The 24,654-nt window shown below is 35.5% G+C and overlaps 2 protein-coding genes across 3 annotated transcripts in view; both read left to right on the top strand.

Moving 5' to 3' along the window:
- Positions 1-24,654, top strand: part of LOC132060229 (mediator of RNA polymerase II transcription subunit 15a-like) — an 81,681-nt gene that overhangs the window by 10,690 nt on the left and 46,337 nt on the right. The window lies entirely within an intron of this gene.
- The window catches only part of LOC132060226 (mediator of RNA polymerase II transcription subunit 15a-like), a 68,707-nt gene continuing 49,094 nt past the window's right edge, over positions 5,042-24,654 (top strand). For both annotated transcript variants that reach the window (XM_059453159.1, XM_059453158.1), the window contains exons 1-10: positions 5,042-6,277; positions 6,853-6,923; positions 8,788-8,862; positions 9,410-9,832; positions 9,922-10,480; positions 19,606-19,667; positions 20,800-20,874; positions 21,887-22,313; positions 23,782-23,802; positions 24,309-24,379. In XM_059453159.1, coding sequence (XP_059309142.1) covers positions 6,193-6,277; positions 6,853-6,923; positions 8,788-8,862; positions 9,410-9,832; positions 9,922-10,480; positions 19,606-19,667; positions 20,800-20,874; positions 21,887-22,313; positions 23,782-23,802; positions 24,309-24,379 — 1,869 coding nt within the window. In that variant the 5' untranslated portion in view covers positions 5,042-6,192. The remainder of the gene's footprint in view (positions 6,278-6,852; positions 6,924-8,787; positions 8,863-9,409; positions 9,833-9,921; positions 10,481-19,605; positions 19,668-20,799; positions 20,875-21,886; positions 22,314-23,781; positions 23,803-24,308; positions 24,380-24,654) is intronic.

Here is a 24,654-nt window from a genome sequence, read left to right as displayed (position 1 = left end):
AAAATTTCAAAGGTGATCGGTGAAATTGGTCAAAATATTTAAAGTGAGAATGTGTAGTTAACTACGATCTTGTGATAACCATATTTGTTAAAACATGTATCACGTATTATTATCTAGTGACCCACTATAGTCTTCAACTTAGTAGAAATGTGTCTCCTAAAAACCACTATGTAAAATAATGTGCGTGACAGCCACTTGCCGTTGACGTGTCCAAGAAACAAATCAATTAGTAACACTTGTAAAAAATTGAGCTAATGGCAAAAAATACACTCGAACTATCATATTTTTACGAGTTTCACACCATAATTATCAACTGTTTCCTTTTCCTACCTGAACTATCATCAGGAGCGGAGCCACGGGTTTATCCGAACCTCTTCGGTAAAAAATTACATTGTATATACAAAGTAAAATTATTTTTTATGTGTATATAGTAGAGGTTGACTCCTCTTAGTTTCTTCGCATGTTTACATATTTATTATTTTGAACCGCCTTAGTAAAAATTCTGGCTCCGCCACTGACTATGAACCATCTATGTATTAAACTACACTGAAGCTGATTAGGTCAACTATCAACTATATTTTTGTACCTGAACTATCAATTATGTGTATTTTAATACACTTATGTCCGATGATGATAGCTAAGACTAAGCACAGCAACCGGGTTCAAAACCGACCGACCGAACCCAGGTTAGGTAAATCGGCCGGTTTCGATTTACCGGTTTCAAACTGGAAACTGGACCGGTCCGGTTTGAAACGTTAGAAAACCTTTTTTTTTTTGTTTTTTGTATAGTATATATATATATATATATTATAATATTTATTAATATATTGTAGGTATATTTACATATGTATATAAGTTTATAAGTAAAATTTATATATTTACCGACTAACATATACGTGTATATATATATATATATATATATATATATATATATATATATTAAGTTATATGCTTAAGTTATACTACATATACTATATATACTTATATATGTTTAAGTTATATGTATTATAACTTAAGTTATTTATAGCTTAAGTTTTTTCTAAGTTTATAAATTCCTATTTTATAAATTAAGTATATTTATATTATAAGTATATTTTAGTTATTTTTTAAGTATATAACTTTCTAGTTTTTAATTTAAGTAGATGTATATTATAAGTATATTCTTAGTATATTTTAGGTATATTCCTAACTTAATATAAGTAAAAATATGAACACAAGTAAATAGAAAAAAGACTCAATGAGCCATATATTTTATTTATTCATGGATAACATTTATTTGCAAGTTGTAGTTTTTTTTTTTTTTTTAAACTTGCAAATAATACATGAGTTGCAAAGAAATAGTAAAATAATAAAATAAAAAAGTGTCAATCATTTGGCTAATATCCGCCATATCATATTCGGTCATGGAGATATCTTCAAAGTCTTCCATTTGATCCACTTCACTTGCTATCAAATCTTCAATCTCTTCCTCTTCGCCTTCCACCGCTTCTAAGTTTTGGTTGCGTCGCTCCGGTCTAATCCAATCGCGAATGCACACTAGTACTTGCAAGCTAAATCGGGATAATGAGTGTCTATGGACTCCAATTTTTTGTCTTCCTCGGTTAAATGCACTCTCCGAAGCCACGATTGATATTTGAACCGTAAGGATATCTCGAGTCATTCTTGAAAGTATCGAATGACTCGCCTTGTATTTCTTTCACCATGCTAAGACGTCCAAATCATCTAGTTGGTTGATATTCACATTTGGCTGCATCAAATAAAAGTGATATTCATCAAAGTTTGCATTATGAGAAGGAGTTGGATGTGAATGTAAAAAATTTTAAATGCGACAAACCCGACAAGCCCTTTTTGCTACTTTGAGAAGTAGTAGGGCGTGGAGTAACGGGTGTAGCATTTTCTTCCAAATTAGAATAATGACTAAAAACTTTTCTAAACTCGGCATCAATCGCGAGCTCTGCGTCAATTAAAGATGGTTCAACATCCTCTTCAATTTCTAAAAAGGTATAAATTTGATTAACCAATGCTCTAGTATAAGACATTTTTAAACAAGGACTTAAAAGAGAACCCAATATAAATAAAGTTGGGATGGAAAAAAAATACTTCGTAAATTTTGTTGTCATATTAAAAATAGCCGCTTGATAACCGAATTTATTTTTATACTCTTGTAAAACTCTAGTTATTTCCGCTAAGTAGGCTAAAATTTCGATTACCGTGGGATAGAATTGTCTAGAAAAAGCAAGAGTTGCATTATAAAATTTTTGTAAGAGTTCAACACATTCCTTAACATCTTCCCAATCGGTAATATTTAACCAATCCTCACTATTTGTATTAAAATGGTTGTGAACTTGTTGTATGCGAATCCTATAATCATATGCTTGTTGTAACATAATGTAAGTGTAGTTCCACCTAGTGTCAACTTCTACTTGAATTTTCCTAGGTCTAGGGCCATTTTCCACACAAGAATTCTTAAAATCTCTTAGTTTTGCCCTATTAGCATTATAAAAAAAAACACAACCGCATTTCTAATTTTTTGAATAGAATTTTCAAAATAGTCAAGACCATCTTTAACAATCAAGTTTAAAATGTGACAACTACATCTCACATGAAAAATGTTTTCTAGCGGAGGGTTTAATTCATTTTTTAAAAGAACAACTGCCTTTGTATTTTTAGAAGCATTATCTAAAGCAATACAAAGTGTTTTTCTATAAATGTTAAAAAATCTCATAATAGTAGACATTGAATCTGCTAAATTTTTTCCATCGTGATGACATTTCCCTTCATCGTATAAAAAAACTATAATTCTTTTTTGCATCACCCAATTATCATCAACCCAATGACATGTAATAACAAAAAAATCTAACTTGTTAAGACTAAGACCCAAATCGGCGGTAAGACAAACATTACAATTTAAAGAATTAAATACATGACGCAAATAAAATCTATATTTTTTTATACAAATCTATAACATCCGCTCTACAAGTACTTCTAGGAATACTCTCAAATAACGGATTATAACAACGTTGAATATAAGTAACAAACCCCAAACCCGAAGAAAAGAAAAATGATAGAGCATCAAAAGCAACCATTTTAGCCATTTCTACACGCTCTTTTTTCTTGTCATACTTAAAGTTTTTACCGATTCGTGAGTCTATTGTCATTTGAATACCCCCAGATTTGAACCCGTTTGCTCTCCCTAAACATCCTTATGTTTACCTTTCAAATGATTTGTTAGTGTACCTGTTCCACCATCCTTACTAGTTTGTTACTTAAAAACAAATTCTTGTCTACATATATTGCATGTAGCTGTTTGTCTTTCCTTATTCTTAGTCATAAATCCCCAGATTTTAGCGGTTGGCTTACGAGTTCTTGGCGGTTTGTCTTGTGTATGTGATTGTGCAGGACCTGTATCTCCTATGGGATTTTCGGGGGCTTGTGTTTCATCATCATCATCATTATCATCAATTTCATTAAAAGTATCGGTATAATGTTGTTACATTGCCTCATGATCTAAAAGTGGATTATTTCCATCAACATCAATACCTAAATTAGGTGTTTCGTTCACAAATGTTTCCTCATTAAACCCACCCTTAACAATACCACTATTACCGGCACCACGTCTAAATCTCTTCGCCATTATTAAATAGAATTAACTTAAATTACACTCAAATAAATCACAAGAAAATAAATTGCAACAAATTAAATTGCATAAATTAAATAGAGAAAAATAAAGATAGAGTTGGAACGAAGGTACCAAATTGCCGGACTAATTTCCAACAAAGTGAAGGCGGCTAGAATTGCAAATCCACCAAAGCTACTTCGGATTGTTGCAAAATCACCAACTCCACCAACAATATTATAATTGCAAAATTAATAATTGAAACTAGAATAAAACTTTATAATATTTAATTGAGAGAAATTTAAAGTGGCTAATTGTTGCAAAGTAACTATAATTGAGAGAAAGAGAAGAGTGAATTGGTTTGGATTAAAATGGAAATGGAGAGGGGTTTATATAGAGGTGGGGGATAGGTTAACATGTTAAAAAAAAGTTTTGGGGGGGGTGGTTGGGGGGCAAAAAGGGGGAGTTTGGAACCGTTTGCCAACGGTCCAGCCCATTTATCCAACGGCTACATTTTAATTTTTTTTTTAATTTGATCGGTTTAACCGGTCCGGTTCCGGTCCCAAAAAATCAAAACCGGATCGGGATTTTTAACGGTTAACCAGAACCGGTGAACCGGTTTCACCGATTTTGGTTTCGATTTGACCGATCCGGTTACCGATTTGAACCGATTAAACCAAACCGGTTGCCAGGCTTAGCTAAGACATAAAAAGTAAAAACGAAATGACAGTTTCAGGTATGAAACTCGCCAAAAAGGTGTACTTCACATTTATTTGGAACATTATGTCAAAAAAAAAAAAGAAAAAAAGAAAAAAGAAAAATAAAGAACTGACACATGTATTTATGGAAAAAGAAAAGAAAAAATGGAAATTGTATTATAATCTCCCTCCATTCTTGATTTTCCGGTAACCACCAGCCATCAACATCAGTAGCCGTCATTACAATGCAATACACACAGCTACTGTGTCCCGAAATTGAAAGACAAAATACTCATGTATTGAGTGCTGCAAGGTTAGATGTTTTAACAATACCAATTTGTTAGAGTACAAAATCTGATTTTGACAATATGCATATTGAAAATCACTTTATTTGTGTAATCATGTATCATTGGGTGTTCTTGTTTTCAATAAATTTTTCTTTTTGATTTACTTGATAATTTATGATAAGAGTAATAATCTAATTATGAGGGAAATGTTGCCTAGCAAAAATGGAGGAAACTTGATTATGTGCCATGTTGGCGTCGGGTGCCCAGGAGGCATGGTGGAGACTAATTAAAGTGTCAGCATGGACTATTTATGAGACACATTTATGCCAAGTTGAAGTGTCTATTTGGTCATTTGTTAAGTTTAAGTGTCTAACTTACAAATCGTGCCAACTTTAAGGCTATCTTCTAATCAATCTTCGATAGGCTCGTGTAATTGTGGGGTCCGTATGTGGAAATGTAAAAACCTCTATTAGTTTTACGGAAATGACATGAAAATGCCTAATTTAAGCCATTCACACGCCAATATGAAGTGCAAAACACACAATTTGCCATGTCAGCATGTAGTATTTATGAGATACGTTTCTGCCAAGTTGAAGTGTCTATTTAGTCATTTGTTAAGTACGTGTCTAACTTACAAATCGTGCCAACTTTAAGGGACTATCTAGGTAATAAGCCTACTATATTCTAATCAATCTTCGAGGGCTCAGTCTCAAGGTGTAATTGTGGGGCGCGTATATGTGGAAATGTAAAAACCACTAATATGTTGAATGTTTTTACGGAAAAAACAAGAGAATCCCTAAGTTAAGCTATTCACGCGGCAATATGAAGTGCAAAACGCACAATTTGCCTTGTTAGCATGGAGTATTTTGAGACACATTTCTGCCAAATTGAAGTGTCTATTTGGTCATTTGTTAATTTTAATCTCTAACTTACAAATCGTGCCAACTTTAAGGCTATCTTCTAATCAATCTTCGAGGGCATAGGCTCGTGTAATTGTGGGATCCGATGTGGAAATGTCAAAACCACTATTATTTTTAGGGAAATAACATGAAAATGCCTAAATTAAGCCGTTCACGCGCCAATATGAAGTGCAAAACACACAATTTGCCATGTCAGCATGTAGTATTTATGAGACGCATTTCTGCCAAGTTGAGTTGTCTGTTTGGTCATTTGTTAAGTTTAAGTGTCTAACTTACAAATCGTGCCAAGTTTGGGTCTATCTAGGTATTTAGCCTACTATCTTCTAATCAATCATCGAGAGCATAGGCGCAAGGTGTAATTGCTGGGCTCGTATGTGGAAATGTAAAGACCACTAACATGGTTAAATTTTGTAGGGGAAAAAAATAAGATGAAACCTAATTTAACCTATTCACAAGACAATATGAAGTACAAAACACACGATTGCCATGTTGGCATGGAGTATTTATGAGACACATTTCGGCCAAGTTGAGGTGTCTATGTGGTAATTTGTTAAGTTTAAGTGTCTAACTTACAAACTGTGCCAAGTTTAAGGGGCTATATAGATATTTAGCCTACTATATAATCTTCGAGGGCTCGGGCTCAAGGGGGAAAGAGTTAGGTTAAAATTGAGATGGATATCAATACTCTAGGTGTTCAAGGTACTGCAGCAGCCGTGGCTGTCGCTGGATCTTTGGCCGGAGGATTTTCAACAAGAAGTAAGTTCTTTTCTCCTTGCAACTTGTACTTGTTTCTTTTTTGCTTTTGTCAATGATTTTACACTACTAGTACATATTCGTAGATTTGAATCTTCAAATTAAAAACAAGATATCGATACCGTTAGTTTCACGGATTCTATGAAAATAACAAAGCCCCTAAGGCATTTGGTCTAGTGGTAAGAGCGAATTTGTGATGCGTAGGTTAGATGCCGCCATTGGCCTCGGGGATTTCTCGGCTATAAAAGGGTAAGAAAATAATGAAATTTATGAAAATTAATTGAAATTACAATGTTATCCAACACAGAATGCACTTAATGGTAATCAATTTTTCGTGTTGGAGGTTCGTACTTTTATAATAATATAGATTAAAAGATGGAAATATTAGTATATTACCAAATACCAATCAATACCCTAGTGTAAAATGGGAAACTTAATTTTATTAGACAAGCACATTTAGAGGGCAATTAAAATGTATTAATATACCTGAAATATCTAACACTGTCCCAAAATTTTCCTGAAACTTTAATGCTGTAAGGAATCAAGCTCTTTAATTATTTGTGCTATTTTATTTGCAGCATATTTAGATTCTACTGTTCAGATGGGAAATGCAAATGCAGCTCATTGGCAAGAGGAGGTTTACCAAAAGGTATTGTTTGCAATGGCATATATTTTTATCTTGGTAATTAACAAATTGTATTACAAAAGTAGGAGTTAAAGAACAGAATATCACAGTGTTGGACGAGTCCCAAAACTGGAAGCAAACGAAAGCAAATTACATAAAAAAGAAACTATCTAGCATCGCCTATGGATGTGTATTACTAGTAGTAGTATTCAGTTATCACATAGTCTCTTATTCCTTGATGTGTATTACTGTCTCTTTTCTTACAATTTTGCATCAGTTACTTTTCTTTTGAGCCGAGGATCTACTGGAAATAGCCTCTCTACCTCACAACGGTTGGGTTAAGGTCTGTGTACATCCTATAATCCCCAGACTCCACTTGGGGGATCACACTAGGTATGTTGTTGTTGTCGTAGATAGCTTATGCCCATTCATGCCACCCCAAAGACCTCCTCTGAAAGCCTAACCAGAGTAGAATCCTGTGCCAAACAACGGCTAAGTATCTACCAAATTTAATTACTATTCTCCTTGCATTAGTCTCCTTTACTCTATGTCCATAAATAGCAATGATTGCTATGTTATTCTGCTCCAAAAACGCATCTAACTCCATTTTCCTATAGGACTTTTTTAACCCTCTCACATTGCTCCTCCTGAGTAGTGGGTTGTGTCCCTATTTGAACCTGCTGGCGCTTCCTCAGGTCTTTTTCGCCATTTCTTTGTGACAACCTGCTGGATCTTCTCTTTGGACTCTGTGAGAACCTGCTCTTTGAGCTCTGTATAATCTATACCTGTACTTTTATTTGCAGAGGATTTTGAAAACTGAGGAAATTGAAATTTTGGCAATTGAGAAGTGATGTGGATTTTGATAAACTGACTGGTTGTGACAATATAAGAAATAGCTGAATGTTCTGAAATATTTACTGTGTTTGATGGAGTAATAGAGGAGGTTTACCATAATTAGTGTTCAGCTAAATTCATGGTTGTACACCGCCCTGCTACGTGCTTTATGTATTCCAGTTCTTAGACGAAATGGAAAAGTGAGCTTGTTAACAGGTAATTTGTTAGAAACTGATATATTCTTAATTGAGAAGTATTACTACAAGACTACAGCTTAATAGTCAATCCCAAGGAAATTGGGGCTCAGCTATATGAATCTTCAATGTCCATGATGCTTTGTTTAAGCCTGTCTAGGTTCAATATTATTGTTAAAAAACGAAAACTAGTTTCACAAGAACTGACATAATTGAGAAGTGAAGTATTAGTATTTGTTTGATAAATTAATTGGTTACAAAAAAATTAGTAGTTGAATGCTGTAATTATTTGAGGTAATATGTGTGTAAGTTCCGGTCAAAGTCTTCATGGCATGTCACCAATTTGCTTTATTTCCGCGCAACTAAAACCTTTTTAATAGGGTAACATAAGAGAGCTCTGTATAATCCATACCATTGTTTTTAACTTGTGAAGCCAACTACATTGCTATTATTCCATTGTTTACCCCCGTTTTGCTTCATTGACGATAAAGGTGTAAAGTGAAAAAATGATGATTGCCATTAAATCATATTCTATGTCCCAAACTAACTGTAAAATAGTATATTCTAATTCCTCTTGGTTGGACTGGTCTATGATCACATTATGGAAGTTGTACTCTTGATGTGAACAGAAATGTATACCAAGAAGCTAAGGGAAGCAAGCTCAGTTGCTTATTTTACAATTCACATGTTAATCAGTTGTAGTCTTCTACTTCACTTTTAACCTTTTTATCTCTAAGGTTCTTTCATGAAGATTCTCTAGTTCTCTACTGCATCGTACTGTTGATCTAATTATCACATATCAACATGGGAATGCAGTCTTGACATTTGTGCAATTGACTTAATGAAAATTTGTAATGCAGATCAAGTATATGAGGGAGATGTATTTATCAGTGCTCAATAAGCTACACCACAAAATTGCTTCTATGGTGCAGCAGGTATGCTTTTAAGCCAAGTTTGCATTGATGCCAAGAGAACTTAGGTCCTTGATATATCTACGGTTAATGGATTTTAAGTCTTAACTCCTCTCTGTTACTAACGTCAATCATCATAATGTCCCACCTGTCGATGCTTTCGGACATGTTCTTAGGGCATGTCTATACCATCTTAGGTGAGACCCATCTTAGGCTACGTCTCATTTAACTTGTATGTGTAGCTGTGCTATAGATGTGATTTTGATGTTAGTCTCTTTTCCTTTATTGAAAGGGATCTAGGCCCCCCGAATTCTTTGGGTAAGGGCTTGATATATCTGAGTTTTAAAAAGCACTCATGTCAACATTTTATTGAAACATAGAGTGTTGGTTAGTTTTATTAAGAAAGGTAACATATGTATTCATTTTTAAACTATGTTATTTGTCTCTTTATACCATTCCTTAAGTTTTCCTCCTTTTTCTTGGCCGAGAGGTACTTAAAGCATGACTATTAGAAGTTTGCAAAGAGCAAGAAATAGGGCTGTGACTAAACTGATTTCTTTGTGATTTTGAGTATGACTCTCTTCCTCAGTGTCCTCAACATGAGCAAATTGAAAAGCTCAAGATGTTCAAGATGTCACTGGAACGCATTGTGCTTTTCTTGGGGCTTAACAAGCATGATATTCAACTTGCTCACAAGGAGAAACTGTTTTCAGTTGAAAAGCACATAAGTTTCTTTCTCAGTTCCAACAGGCCGCGCGAGTCTTCCATGCAGCTTCAGCAACCACAGTCTCTTGATGGTCAAACTGATCCATCGATGCAACCCGCACAGGGTTCCATGCCGGCAATGCAACAGAACCATCTCACCAACTTGCAACATAATTCCTTGTCTGGCATATTGACAATTTCCAACTCTCAGCAGCATATGATAAATATGGTACAACCTCGTTCCATTGTGGATTTGGGGCAGGGTAATTCATTGAACTCACTGCAACAGGTGGCTACTGGCTCTTTACAACAGAATCCTGTTAACAGCAAGTTAGCATAAGGTCATTAAGTTCACAAAGTGGCTCTAACCCTGTGCAGGCATACCTCGGTTTCCTACAGCAAAATTCAAACACCTTGCAACAGTCGCTTCCTAAACAGCACGAGCAGCAGATGCAGCAGCAACTTTTTCATAAACAGCAGTTAATGCAACAGCAGCTGATTGCACAGCAGAACCAACTGATGGGCCAACAGAACACGATGCCTGATGTGCAGCAGAGGCTAGTGGGCCAACAGAATAACTATAACAGTCTGCACCAGCAGCAGCAGTTACTTAATCAGCAAAACAACTTTCAAAATATGCATCAGCAGCAGTCGGGCTCTCAAAGTAATATTGCTGGGGTCCAGCAGCAACAGTCGCTTCCTAAACAGCATGAGCAGCAAATGTTCCAGTACCACCAGCAGCAGCAACTTTTTCGTAGACAGCAGTTAATGCAACAGCAGCAGGCAAAGCAACTGCAGCAGCAGTTGCCTGGAACGCAACAACCCGGTAACGCTGGCTTGACGTCTAATCAGCACCCTATCAATATGTTGCAACAATCAAAAGTTCCTGTACAACAGCAAATGCTGCAGAGTACTACGACCTTGTTACCAAGTCAAGGTCAACAAGCACAGCCGCAGCCAGCACAACAGCAAATGATATCTCGGAGTCAATCACAACCAGGACAGTTACAACCACCTTTGGGTTTGCATCAACAGACGAATCAATTGCAAAGGGCAATGCAACAGAGGCTTCAAACATCAGCCCCCTTACTTCAACAGCGGAATGTAATTGAACAGCAGAAGCAGCCAAATCAATCACCAGCAGCCTCATCAAGTATGTAATCTCTTAATTTAAAGCTTTCAATTAGGTCTCGTAAGTCTTTTTTTTTTTTTAGCACTTTGTCATTCTTAGATATTTCCACCTTTGAAGCCTTATGTGTGAAGGTATAGGACTTGTACACTATTTTTACCACTGGTTTACGTTATTTTTAAAGTAAAAATGACTAGTCTTTGAGTGGTGGAATGCACCTAGTGATGTTGCTGTTTTGGTCAGCTTAACCATACTATCATAGAAACTCAGAAAGAATGAGATCTGAAAGATGCATTTGATTTTTTATTAAGAGATCGAAATCTTAGTAAATTTTTAAATTTGTTGAATATTATTGAATTTATTGAAGGGAACATGCTGGAATTGTTCTCTTCCTGATATTCATATTTTCATTTCCTAGTTTATTCCAGCAAAGGCGGGAAAGGAAAGAATGCTGGCAGTGGTGGTAAAAGTCAAAAAGCAAAAGAGCCTCGTCCTTTGGAGCTCAGAGTTGAGCAAGGTTTTCCTTCACTCGTGATTCTCTTTTACAGCTTGAACATGAAAATATAATTTACTTCTCCGATACTTGCTAATTGGAAATTTTGATGCCAATTGTTATTTCATTTATGAATTTTGCTCTTGCTCCTTTGCGTTCATAATTTAAACCGTTCCATATTATCCCAAATCGACCAACCCTTCCTTTTTTTTGGCCTATTCCCTTATTATCGATCTCTTATCTTAAGCGTGTGTTCCAGCATACTATACGGAAAGTCAAAGTAGATCTACACTCTCAATTTTATATAAACTCTATTGGCTATCCCTATAAAATGAAAAAAGTAGTGCGCCCCTGCAACATGTTCCTCCAATCAACATCAGAAGTACATATTGAGTTTGATGTTAATAATTATGCTTTGTCAAAAGCAAAAAAATGAATTTGGAAAGCAGACCCTGCTTATATTATTGGGGAAGTATCATAAAAAGGGCAGCCCGTTGCATAAAGCATCCCGTTTCTTAGTATTCTGAGGGTTCTGATTTTATGTGATATTACTGTAAAGAATAAACCTTGAATTAACTGCTGATACCTTATCTGAAAATTCTGCTCCGCACAGTATATTTAGATTCTTCCTTAGTTGAAGTTGAGATTTGGACCTTAGTCTAGGACCCTAGTGTTGCTTTGCTAGTTCAGTGTCTATTGTATTTGGTAATTCAAGCTGTAAATGGCTTACGATATGAGTAGGCTACTTAAGTGTCAATTCTATTCTAATTTTCCTTCTAAAAATCTCTTGATTTATATTCAGAACTTCCAGCCAAAAAAGTGTGCCTGATGGACTGTGAAGCTGCTGATATTTTGCAAGGAATCCAAGGGAAAATGGTGGAATTGTCTGAAGATCCAGCTATAAAACTACCTGTGTAAGACAGCATTTTCGGCCTTTTTCTTGTCAGGAATATGAGAATTTACCTGTGTAGTACTGTAGTTAGGGGTGTCAAATGGCCAGGGTGGGCTGAATTTGGGCGGGTCGAAATAAAGGACCCACCCAAAAGCTATTTGGGCTGAAATGGGTTAAACAGCGGGTCATAACCTAACCTGCTCAATTCTTACTAAGTTTTAATTTCTTTGTTTCTCTTTTATAATGTCTTAAGTACCTAATAAAACTATGTTTTTCTTTATTATGACTATATATAACACATCAAATTAAAAATGTCTTTTTGATAATATTTTGACAAGATTTCTTATGGGACAAGTTGGGCTACATATCATAACCCAATTTTTAGATGGGCTGAAATGTGTTCGGCTAAAATGGACTGAGCTAATAAATGGGCGGGTTAATGACCAGCCCAAACTCAGACGGATTGGGCGGATCATGTTTACATGGGCTAATTTTGCCACCCCTATGTATAGTGTTTGACTTTGTTTGCTACCAGTTCATTTGATAGGGGATTGGCATATGCACAAAGGAACAAGCTTTACAATGATCCTCAGGCTGTTAAACAAATACTCAAGTATCCTTGTCCTTTTATTATTAAAAGAGAAAAAGAGAACTTTCGTATGGCTTGTTATGAATTGTCTCTTGAAAATTTTCTAGTGCTAGTTTTCATTTAACTCAGATCAGGCCTCTAAAAGTGCATGGCGTTTCTGATGGGGAGGTATTGAATTTCCACCTGTTAATACTTTGATTTTCTACATGCGAGGAAATGTTTTCATTTTTGATTTGTTGTATGGATGCAGCTCTGCATGATTGCCAACTTTCACTTGGAATCTGTTGATGAAGTATTTGCTCTGGTTCCCTCATTTAAGGTATGGACTGAACTGTTTCAAATCATATTCTGGAAGTTAATTTTGTTTCAGAAACATGCTACACAAAGCTTTGTCAGTTCCAATCTGACATTTTTAAGAGTCCATATGCCAACTTTCCTAGATTTGACAGATAATGATGAATAAATTTGGGTGTTGAGGTTGCTTCAAACTGCTGCTATTATTCATTGAATTTTAAGTTTGACTAGTCAAGGACTATAAAAGCTACCATTAGTTTTCTTAAAGAAAATTCTATTTTGATACTAAGAAAAGATTACTACACACACAAAACACACACATAGGAGTGTCAAATGGACAGGTTGGGCTGAATTTGGACGGGTCATGATCCGCCCAAATGCGCTAAAAAGTGGGTTATAGCCCAACCTGCCCAATTTTGACAAGGTTGGGTCAATTTGAGCTCTACATATCAGCCTAATTGTTAGATGGGCTGAGATGAGTTGGGCTAAAATGGCTGAGCTAATAAATGGGCGGACCAATGACCCGCCCAAACTTGGATGAGTTGGGCGGGTCATATTTTTATGGGCTATTTTTGCCACCCCTACACACACACACACCCCGTTCATGCTCATTTCTACATAGAGAGCAAGCGACATGACTGAGACACCTGTTAGTTTCTCACTTATCCCAAAAAAAGAGAGGAGGAAATGGAGTTATTGCTTTTGGTTTCAAAATCTGTTTCCAGTGTCAAGCATTTGGACAATGATTGCATCATTGGTTTCACAGCCAATTTGTAGGTGTCCGACAGCACCAACTGCTTGCTTTCTATTTCGAGGTTCTTGCCAACTTTATGCTTTGTCTATATCATTTTATTTAGTTTTTGTACTTAGCATTGTATTAAAACGGTCTGACGCTGCTGCCAAAAATTGCAGACTAAAAAGAGCAAGCTGAGAGTTCCCCTCGAGAATGTCTTGGCTGAACTAGCCAGACTTAGAAGGGCAGCATAAATGGCTCAAGAAGAGCGTTCTATGGGAATGTCATCATTTTAGTTTTGGTCTATACTCGTACAAATAAGTATAGCGACTGCCAGAAGATGATTTTATTCCAAGGGGGTTTACTACAGCCGTCATTTATGCTAAATGCGGGTGTGTTTGTGGTCAGGTATTTGTCCAGAGGGTTATGCATGTGTGACTAAAGGGAATGCCAAACAGCTGAGCAGCCAGCAACTGATGTTTTCTTTCGTTCCATGTTCGCTAGCCACCTAGAGGCGAATCCTGGATTTAAAGTTTATCGGTTCCTATAATGATCTGAAGCTATACAGTATTAATTGAGTTCTCAATTAAATATTTAAAGATATTTAGCAGATTTCGTAATACATATACAGGGTCTGATAAAAGCTACTAGGATCACCCTGTAGCTAGCAGCTATTGAAAACATTGCCGAACTTTGATCGTTCGGAAAACTGAAACAAAGACTTGAATGTAGCCTTGGTTCTTGTGCTAATGCATAAGCTTTCGGTCAGATAACTATCTGAGGCCATGAATGATTGAGAGAGTTTAGACCCTATATTGTTCCAAAGTGAGTTTTGTTTTGGTCAATATATATCTATCCAATTTTCTCAGTTTAGCAATCCCAAGCCATTTTAATTTTGGCTTATCATAATCTGGAGAAAAATTCACAAATAGGTACTTTTTAGTCACTGTAATTGAACTGGTGGCTACTTCTAATGTGATGATTTTGACGGATGATATGTCACATCTAATTTTAAAACTTGAATATGCATTATCCCTCCGTTTCATTTGTTTGTTATAGTTCGACATATACAAAGTTTAATAAAGGAAGATTATTGAAATTTGTGAATTTAAATATGTATAATATTTATGTAGCTATAAAACTCTTAAAAATTCATAGTTTAAAACATGTCATATATTTGTATAGCTATATAAAAAAAAAAAATCTTTAAACATAGAAATGTGTCATTCTATTTTGAATGGACTGATATGAAAATGATGTCGAACAAAGTAGAACAACTGAAATAACATTGTTCGCTTGCGGTCTAGATCCGCAAGGTTTTAAAACGCGTCACTAAAATATAAGATTTGCACTTTCATATATCAACCACGGAATTCAGTGGCTTCATTGAGATTTGCTCCACTATTATCTCAAAGGTGTATAATCTGCCTAAATTCAATTGCACACTACCGCCAAAGTTTCATGCAAAGTAGTTTTGATATCATTAGTAGCGACCTAACCAATAATAACAACAACATACCCGGATTCCACAAGTGAGGTATGGGGAGGGTAAGATATACGCAGACCTTACCTCTACCTTTGGGGTAGAGAGGCCGTTTCCGATAGACTCTCGGCTCAAAAGAAATGTAACCGATGCAGAAATGTAAGAAAGAAAAAGGGACAGCAAACTAGCAAAATGTACAAAAATGTAGTAACGACCTAACTGCTAGTGATATTGTCTATTTTGGGCTCAAGTCACTGGAGCTTTAAAATGCGTTACTAACTTTGCAAACTCCCACATTTTTTGTCAACATGGGGTTTGTTGTGGGTGTTACATAAACCCCCTAAACTTATATGGAGTTTCACATAGAAGAGATGAAGTCCTTTTCCAAGTATGGCAAATGATCTAATACTCATTGGGACGAAAATCTTTATATGAATCACCACAGGTTCTGATGGTGTAACAAATATTATCACATAAAGTAGCTCAGCTAAGTATGTCAACTCCTCTTAGGTGATGATCGGCCAAAGAGGAAACATAAAATAGCCAAGACGGTCAGACATTCATGCAATTGGAAGAGGCGCACTTTGCATGATGGATTGTGTCAAAAATGACCAAAGGAAGTTGGACGAGGAAGAACACATTCGATACGGGTAGTTTATTTTGCAGACTAAATCATTCCGGGATTATAGTCTTGAGATTATAATTTTAGGACTAATTTATCATCACTTGGGAGGTGGGATTTGACAAGATAAGGTGAAATAACTTAATTGACAGGATAAATTTATCCTGAATTTATTAGATTAATATTTTTATACCGTTTAAAAGGCCAAAATAAATTGCAAGTTTTGACCCGGCCTACAAATAAATTATAGGCATAATACATAAACAGGCCCTCAAATTTGACGTCAATTGGCAAGTATGCCTACCGACTTCGGGTGTGCACAAGTAGGCACACGTAAACACAAATATTGATTGAACACAGCTGACACATAAATTTGGAGGTATCTAGATAATCTTTTTGTAAGTTGGTGTGTTTAACTGATAAAGTGGAGATAAGTTGAGGTGCCTACTTGTGCACTCCAAAATTGGAGGGCATACTTCACCGCCAAGGCTAAGTTTGAGGGTTGTTTATGTATTATGCCTAAATAATATTGCACTTTGTTTTTTTTTTTTTTTTTCTCTCTCTTGACGACATATATAAGCTTGTAATCTATCGCAAATATCGTAACATAGTTTTGTTCTTTCACTTTGATCAAAGCAATAAACTTGAATTTTCTTTTAGAAAGGAATTTTATTAGATCAGAATTGAGGAAGCATGGACTCTGGTGATTGGCGGACTCAACTACCTCTACCTGATTCTCGTCAAAGGATTGTCAACAAGATGTAAACTTTTTTTTTTTTTATTTTTTATTTTGTACTTGTTTTTTTTTTTTTTTTTTTTAAGAGTTAATGATCTTTTTGGCAAGTTTCTCACCAAAATTATCAGTTATTTCTTTTTTCTACTTGAAGTATCATCATCTATGTGTTAAAATAATTTAATCAGCTTCGGGGTGTGTTTTAACAAGATGTAAACTTTTTTTAATTTTTTATTTTGCACTTGTTCTTGTTTTTTTTTTTAGAGTTAATGATCTTTTTCGCGAGTTTCTCACCCCAATTATCAGTTGTTTCATTTTTCTACTTGAACTATCACCATCTATCTATTAAAATAACCTAATCAGCTTCGGGGTGTATTTTAACTAGATATAAACTTTTTAGAAAAATAAAAAATAAAAAAAAATTGCAACTTGTTCTTGTTTTTTTGTTTTTTGTTTTGAAATAATGGTTAACAACACACCAGAATTATCAAATTTTCGCGAATTTCACATACCAACTATTAGTTGTTTCCTTTTTCTACATGAACTATCACCATCTATTTAAACACACATCGAAGCTGACTAGGTGTATTTTAATACATATGGTGATAGTTTGGTAGAAAAAATGAACAGCTGAATAGTTGGGTTGTTTTTTGGCAAATGAAGGTCAGGCAGAAGATTTCCATATATGGGAGAATGCATTCAAGGAAATGTAGTTTTTGCTCCTAGTAGCTTTAATTAGTGTAGCTTATGAACGATCTTTAAACTTTTTAATATTTCCAATGTACCAAAAAAAGAAGATAGTTGGGGTGTGAAATTCGCAGAAATGTGATAGTTGAGGTGTGTTTTTGACAACTATCTCCTTTTTAGGTTTCCTTTGTGTTTATCAGTTTTCTGAAAATAACCATGTAGGTAGAAGTTTTGATGAGTCAATTTGGGGACCTGTTCTTTTCAGCTTTCCATTTGGTAATCAGTCAATGTAATAAACTTGACAATTCACAGTATGAATAATGGCAAGTCTGTTGACTGAAAAACGACAGTGGCAACAGATACAGAATTCGAATTGAAATTAAGACAAGTAACCAGCTTAACAAGCTCAATCCAACAACATAAATGAAATTGCAGAACAGGAAACTAATCAACTAACGACAATTTGATTAGATTTCATTCGAGCTCACATCCCATCACCAGCTCGAGTTCAGCTCAATACCTGAATAAGCATCTAAGTTGCTCGGACTCGCGTGCTGGTGTCCGATATCGGTGCGGATCCTTCATGATCTAAATTTTAAGATTCGGGTGTATGGATCCAGGTATGGATATGGGTGGGGGGACTCGGCTAAAAATAATTCAAATATCTAAAAATAGAGTTGATGTCTAAATTATGAGGCATTATATGGAAAACTTACAAGGTATTCCGATGAGAAAATATTGATCAAGAATAGAATCCTAGAAGGAGATATAAGGAAAAGGATTGACATAGAAACTTTTATACACAAAGTATTTCATTTCCTTCAATTTCACCTTGTCTCGAATTTCTCCGTCGATTTTGGTCAAAGTACCCAAAACCGGTTGACCATATCCGGTACAGATCCCACACCCACGTCGTGTCGACACAGGTGCGACACCGAAAGTGAAGAGCCCGAGCCACTTAGATAAGCATGCAATTATGGAATCATTGAGTGAGATTTTCGAGTCATAGGGAATTGAGAAGAAGAGAAGGTGAACTAAGGATAGGGAGAGGAATCAGATCTGGGAGAGAAGAGAGATTGAAAAGAGAGGAGAAGAGTGCACGGGAAAGCATACTAGAATTCTTCATGCCTCTCACGCTGAATTTGGATGCATTTATACTCCAGCTAGGCAAATGTCAGCCCTTCCTTTCCTCTAATCTGGATCGTCCCTTTTTATTGAATTACCATTAATAGTAGCTAAATCCCTTCCTCCAAACGATGTCGCTCTTGTTAATTGACTCTTTCCCATTACGATCCCAGGATATTACATTCAAGGAACTAGTTCAAATGGAAAACCTACTTCTACCTTCTCTGTTTTTACTACCTTTTTCTTTTTACATGCTGCTTGAGCTAATTGTTATATAACCACTGATTTTTTTTTTTTTTAGAGAAAACAAGTTTTATTCTTTCGCAGAAGCGCGTATTGTCAAAGTATCTTCAACTTTTAAGAAGCATTTAACTAGAGTGTGCTTTTATCAAGCCTTTAAGCTGATTCTTTGTTGTTGATATGGCTGTTTAGAATGAAGACATTAAGCAGGCATCTTGCTGTCTCTGGGCAAGAAGTGCTGGAGCTTCAGAAAGTCGCAGTGCAGTTGGAGGAAGAGATCTATGCTGTGGCGACTAGTCAGGTATGCTTTTAAACTCGTTTCTATTTACTTGACTGATGCAATTTTTCTCCACTTCAGTTGACGTTGTTATTCCTATTAGTGTAAACGTACATTCGTTTTTACGGTCATCTAAACATGTTGTATGCATTTTAAGTTGAATTTATCTAATATTGCAGGAAGATTATCTGCGGAAATTATCTTTAAAGGTGCTGACCATGGATACAACTCAAAATCCTATTACCAGTTCTTTACATCCCAATGCTGCCAGTAGTGGTCCGGACGCCCATGGCCCAGGTGAACAATGAATGTTCATGTTTTGCGTTTCACATTTTCAGAAATTAAGAGAATGATCCTATCATTTTTAATCTTTTTTTTCCCTTCATTTGTTTGTTCTCAAATATCCTATGTGGCGTTGTAGATAGCATTCGGCTCGGGGATTTCTCGGCTATAAAAAAGGCTAAGAAAATAATGAAATTTTTAAAAATAATTGTAACTACAATATTACCAACACCGAATGCACTTACGAATGTTAAACAAAATTTCGTGTTGGTCGTACATTTATAACAGTATAGATTAAAAAATGGAATTGTTTGTATATTACCAAATACCAATCAATACCCTAGTGTGGGAAGCTTAACTTTCTTAGACAAGTACTTAACTTTCTTAGACAAGTACATTTAGAAGGCAATTACAATGTATTAATATACCTGAAATATCTAACGTTGTCCCAAAATTTGCCTAATTTATTTATAGCATCTTTAGATTCTACAGCTCAGATGGGAAATGCAAATGCAGCTGATTGGCAGGAGGAGACTTACCAAAAGGTATTGTACGCAATGGTATTTTTATTTGCCAAGATTTTGGGAACTGAGGAATTACATATGTAGAATTTGATGAACTGGCTGGTTATAACAATATAAGAAATAGCTGAATGTTTTGAAATATTTCCCTGTGATTAATTGAGTAATGTAGGAGGTTTACCATAATAAGTGTTCAATTGAATCCATGGTCGTACCCCTCCTGCAACATGCTTTATGTATTCCATTTCTTAGAGGAAATAGAAAATTGTGCATGTTAACAGGTAACTTGTTAGAAACTAATATATTCTCAATTGAGAAGTACTGCTACAACTACACCTCAATCCCAAGCAAGTTGAGGTTGGCTATATTAATCCTCATTGTGGATGGCGCTCTGTTTAAGCCTGTCTCTGTCCAATATTATTTAGTTTGACAACCATTAACATAATTGAGAAGTGAAGTATTTTTTGATAATTTCATTGATTACAGAAAATTAGTAGTTGAATACCGTGATCTCTTACCCAAATTCATGAGGTAATATGTTTGTAAGGTTCGGGTCAGAGTCTTCATGGCATGTCACCAATTTGTTTATTTCCCTGCAACTAAAATCTAATAGCTAGCTCCAAGGATAAACCTACTCGTGCAAGAAGTATATACCTGAATATATGGCAATAAGAAGATGTTGTGAAAAGAAATCTGTTCATCTGTATTAAATGGTATACTTTTTTTTTTAAAATAGTAGAGAAATTTGATGTTTCCGTCTTCGAAACTCGGTAGATAACAGGCCTGCTACTTTATCTTTCTCTACTTAAATCCCCGACTAGGTTTACTTGCTAGGAGTAAGTTGGAATACTTTGAGTTCTCCAAGAATAAACATATACATTAACATGCTCTTTATACTCCATTCCGTCGTTTCTAAGTTGTGAAGCCAACTACATTGTTATAATTCCATTGTTAACCTTCTTTTGCTTAATTGATGTTAATCAGTTGTAGTCTTCCTCTTCACTTCACTTTTAACCTTTTAATCTGGAAGTTTCATTCATGAAGATTATCTAGTTTGTTTTCTACTGCATTGTACAGGTGATCTAATTATCACCTATCCACATGGGGATGCAGTCTTGAAATTTGTGCGATTGACTAATGAAAATTTGTACTGCAGATCAATTCTATGAAGGAGATGTATTTATCAGAGGTCAATGATCTATACCAGAGAATTGCTTCTAAAGTGCAGCAGGTACGTCATCAACATTTTATTCTATTATTATCATACCAGCTGTATGGTGCAGCATGCTCGATTTACTAGATTTTAATATACTTTGAGATGTTAATAGTACTTAGATATCATTCTTCTTATGGGGACAGTACTTGCAATCATATATTTTTATTCTACTTATCCTAAACCATTGCCCTTTAAGTGCTTCATCATAGTTCCAAATTTTTGGTTGACTCCTTGAATGTTTCGTCAATTGACTGACACACCATCATTTGCATATGGCATGCACGACGGTGTAATGCATTTTGTATTCTATTGGTTAGGTCATCCATAACTGGTGTCAGATTGATTTTTATGAAGCTATGTCTATTGGAAACTCCTCTTATCTCTTTGCATGTTTCTCACACCTATTATAGCTCCTTCTTACATATGTTCTCTGCAATTTATAGTTGATACAAACTCCTTGATATTGCCATAGGTAATCCTAGAATATTATCTAACTGAGAACATCAATTGAAAGCTGGAAACTCTAAATTCTCATTTTTGGATCTTTGGTTCCTTCCTGTCATCTTGAGAAACAGTTGTCATAGTGGGAATATATTGTAGTGGCGGTGAATTCCTTTTCATTTCTTGCATCTGCATCATTTGTCTGTGTTGAAGCATTGTGTATGATTGTGAAGTAGAGGTGATGGTGGACACCATAAAAGGAGTTATTTGGCATTTCTAGGTAGACACTTGACGTAAATGTCATTTTTATGTTAGCCTGTTTTTATTTCGGGGAAGGGATAAGGCCTCCCTAATTCTTCAGGCAAGGGCTTGATTTATCTGAATTCTTACAGAGCACTTAGGTTAAATTTCTGATGAATTATGGGCACCTGGTTAGCTATGTTATTTATCTCTTTATGCTCTTTCATAAATTTTGCTCCCTTTCTTTTTGCCGTGGGAGGTACTTAAAGCATGACTTTTAAAAGTTTGCAAAGGGCAAGAAATCGGGCTGTGCCTAGACTGATTTTTTTCTTCTTCTGATTTTAAGCATGATTCTCTTCCTCATCGTCCTCAAAACGAGCAAATTGAAAAGCTCAAGATGTTCAAGATGGCGCTGGAACGGGTTGTGCTTTACTTGCAGCTTAACAAGCATGACATTCAACTTTCTCACAAAGAGAAACTGCTTGCCGTTGAGAAACACATAAGTTTCTTTCTTAGTGCCAATAGTGGCAAACCTGCTTCTTCTCCACTACCGGGGCAACTTCCTGAGTCTTCCATGCAGCAGCTGATTGCACATCAGACAAATGTTGCAAATCTCCAGCGGAACCAACTGATGCATCAACAGACGAATCAATTGGAAATGGAAATGCAACAGAGGCTTCAAACATCAGCCCCCTTGCTTCAACAGCAGAATGTAATGGAACAGCAGAAGCAGCTATATCAACCACAAAGAGCCGCACCAGAAGCCTCATCAAGTATGTATTTTTCTTAATTAAAGCTTTCAATTAGGTCTCATAAATCATTCTTTAGCAGTTTGTCATTCTTAGATATTTCCACCTTTCATGCCTTATGTGTAAAGGTATAGGACTTCTACACTATTTTAACCGCTGATTTATATTATTTTTATAAAGTAAAAATGACCGGTCTTTGAATGGTGGAATGCACCAAGTGATCTTGCTGTTTTGATCAGCTTAACCGTACTATCATTGAAACTCAGAAAGAATGAGATCTTGTTTTGTTCAGCTTAACCTGTCACGGCCCAATTTAGGTCCATGACCGGCGCTAATGGGTAGGATCCTAAAGCAAGCCTTAATGGAAATTTACCGATAATTGGGCAGAGTTTAACCTGTTTTGGGGCCTATCCATAAATTTTTCATGTCTCAGAAATCAATAACACAGCCATCCAATATTAACCAAACAGCCATAATCAACCTCAATCAACCGTTTTTAACATAATAAAAACTAAAACAGTCTCCAAAATACGAGAAAAAGTCTAATACCAGTCACATGTCTATATAATATAAGAATACTCATGAGACAAATAAAATGACTGTGGAGCAACTCTAAGAGTTCAAAAGAAAAGACCATAACAAATAAATAGACTCTTCACCCATGCAAACAAGTGCGGGGCTCACCGGGAACTTTCAACTCGTGCTCTCTTGTTAATAAATCCTCATCAATGTCACCTGCGGTCTCTGTAAAAAAAATAGCGAGGAGTGAGACGCTAGCTCAGTGAGTAATAACACTTTACCACAACCATTTTTAGTGGGACAAGTCAGAAAACATGCTTATATAATGATCATAAAATATCATGAAATAAATGCCCTTTCAGAAACGGTAACAATACTCAGTCTTGTCTGTTTTCATGTAAGCAAAAATCAATTAACCATTTGGTGAAAAAACTCTGTAAACACTGTCATATCAAATCTTATGTTTGGGCGGTTATCAAGAAAGGATCGCTTAATCGGTATCGCTACGGACCCCTTCATAAGGAGTCAAATATAACTGTAGGCCCCTACTTGAGGGAAAACTGTAACTGTATGCTAGTTCTACCTTCCCACTAGCGAGAGCTGTAACTGTAATCTGTAAATACAATGTGCACCAGGTCTAACGAACCCGCCCCGCCGTTAGCTGCGGGATCTTTCAAAGTCTTCTCCCTTTTATATTTTTTTCTTTGTAAACATTGAATACTCGTATAAAAGCATTTTCAAAATAGTACAGGACATTTCAGTTCTCATTAAATCATGTAACTTCATTTAAGTAACAGTAATCATATCTCAAGTAACAGTAAAACATGTCTAGTATTAGTGAGAACATCTAAAATAATGGTAAACATCTCAAATAAATGTCTCGGTATCATATCAAGTAAAAGACTTGTCCCACATGCAATTTCAAGGCATTCGGTAACACATTTTATTTCAAAATCATGTATAAACCATGCAGGTTATGAAAACACAAATTGCGGTAAGATTACTACTCACAGTACTCATGTCGAAGTACCAAACTCGTCACCTTGAGCAATCCGTACGACTTCCCTCGATCAATCTATAATTTCACATATATTCGTGTTAATATTCTTGTTTAAATGAATTCATAACTAAATTCAATTATTTAATATAGGATATTACATAACCATACTATCATGGAAACTCAGAAAGAATGAGATCTGAAAGATGCATTTGATTTTTAATTAAAAGATGGAAATCTTAGTTTATTTTTAAATTTATTGAATATTAGTATACTACCACATACCCATTCATCCTGGTCTAAAGTGAGAAACTCAACTTTCTTACATAAGGACATTTGAATGACAACTAAAGTGTATAAACATAGTTTCTCAAAAAACTTGTGTGAATATTACCTGAAATATCCAACACTCTTTATATCCCAAAATTTCCTGGAATTTTAATGTTGTACGGAGTCAAGTCCTTCAATATTTGTGCTATCCTCAACTTTCAGTTTATTTGTAGCATCTTTAGATTCTACAGCTCAGATGGGAAATGCAAATGCAGTTGATTGGCAGGACGAGGTTTACCAAAAGGTATTGCTTTTTCAATGGTACTTTTATCTACACAGGATGCTGAAAACTGAGGAAATTACTGATGAACTGGAAACTGATGTTTTGGCATTTGATAAATGAACTGGTTTTTGATAAACTGACTAGTTAAAATAATATAAATAGTAGCCGAATGCTGCGAAATATTTCCTATGAAATATTTCCAAAATAAGCATTGAACAAAACTCATGGTCATACCCCTTGCCACAAGGCACTTTTCCAATTCGTAGAAGAAATAGAAAATTAAGCATATTACAGAT

This window comes from Lycium ferocissimum, chromosome 6 (genome assembly GCF_029784015.1).
Source record: "Lycium ferocissimum isolate CSIRO_LF1 chromosome 6, AGI_CSIRO_Lferr_CH_V1, whole genome shotgun sequence".
Classification (NCBI taxonomy): Eukaryota; Viridiplantae; Streptophyta; class Magnoliopsida; order Solanales; family Solanaceae; genus Lycium; species Lycium ferocissimum.
This window is presented reverse-complemented; position numbering and strand designations above follow the sequence as displayed.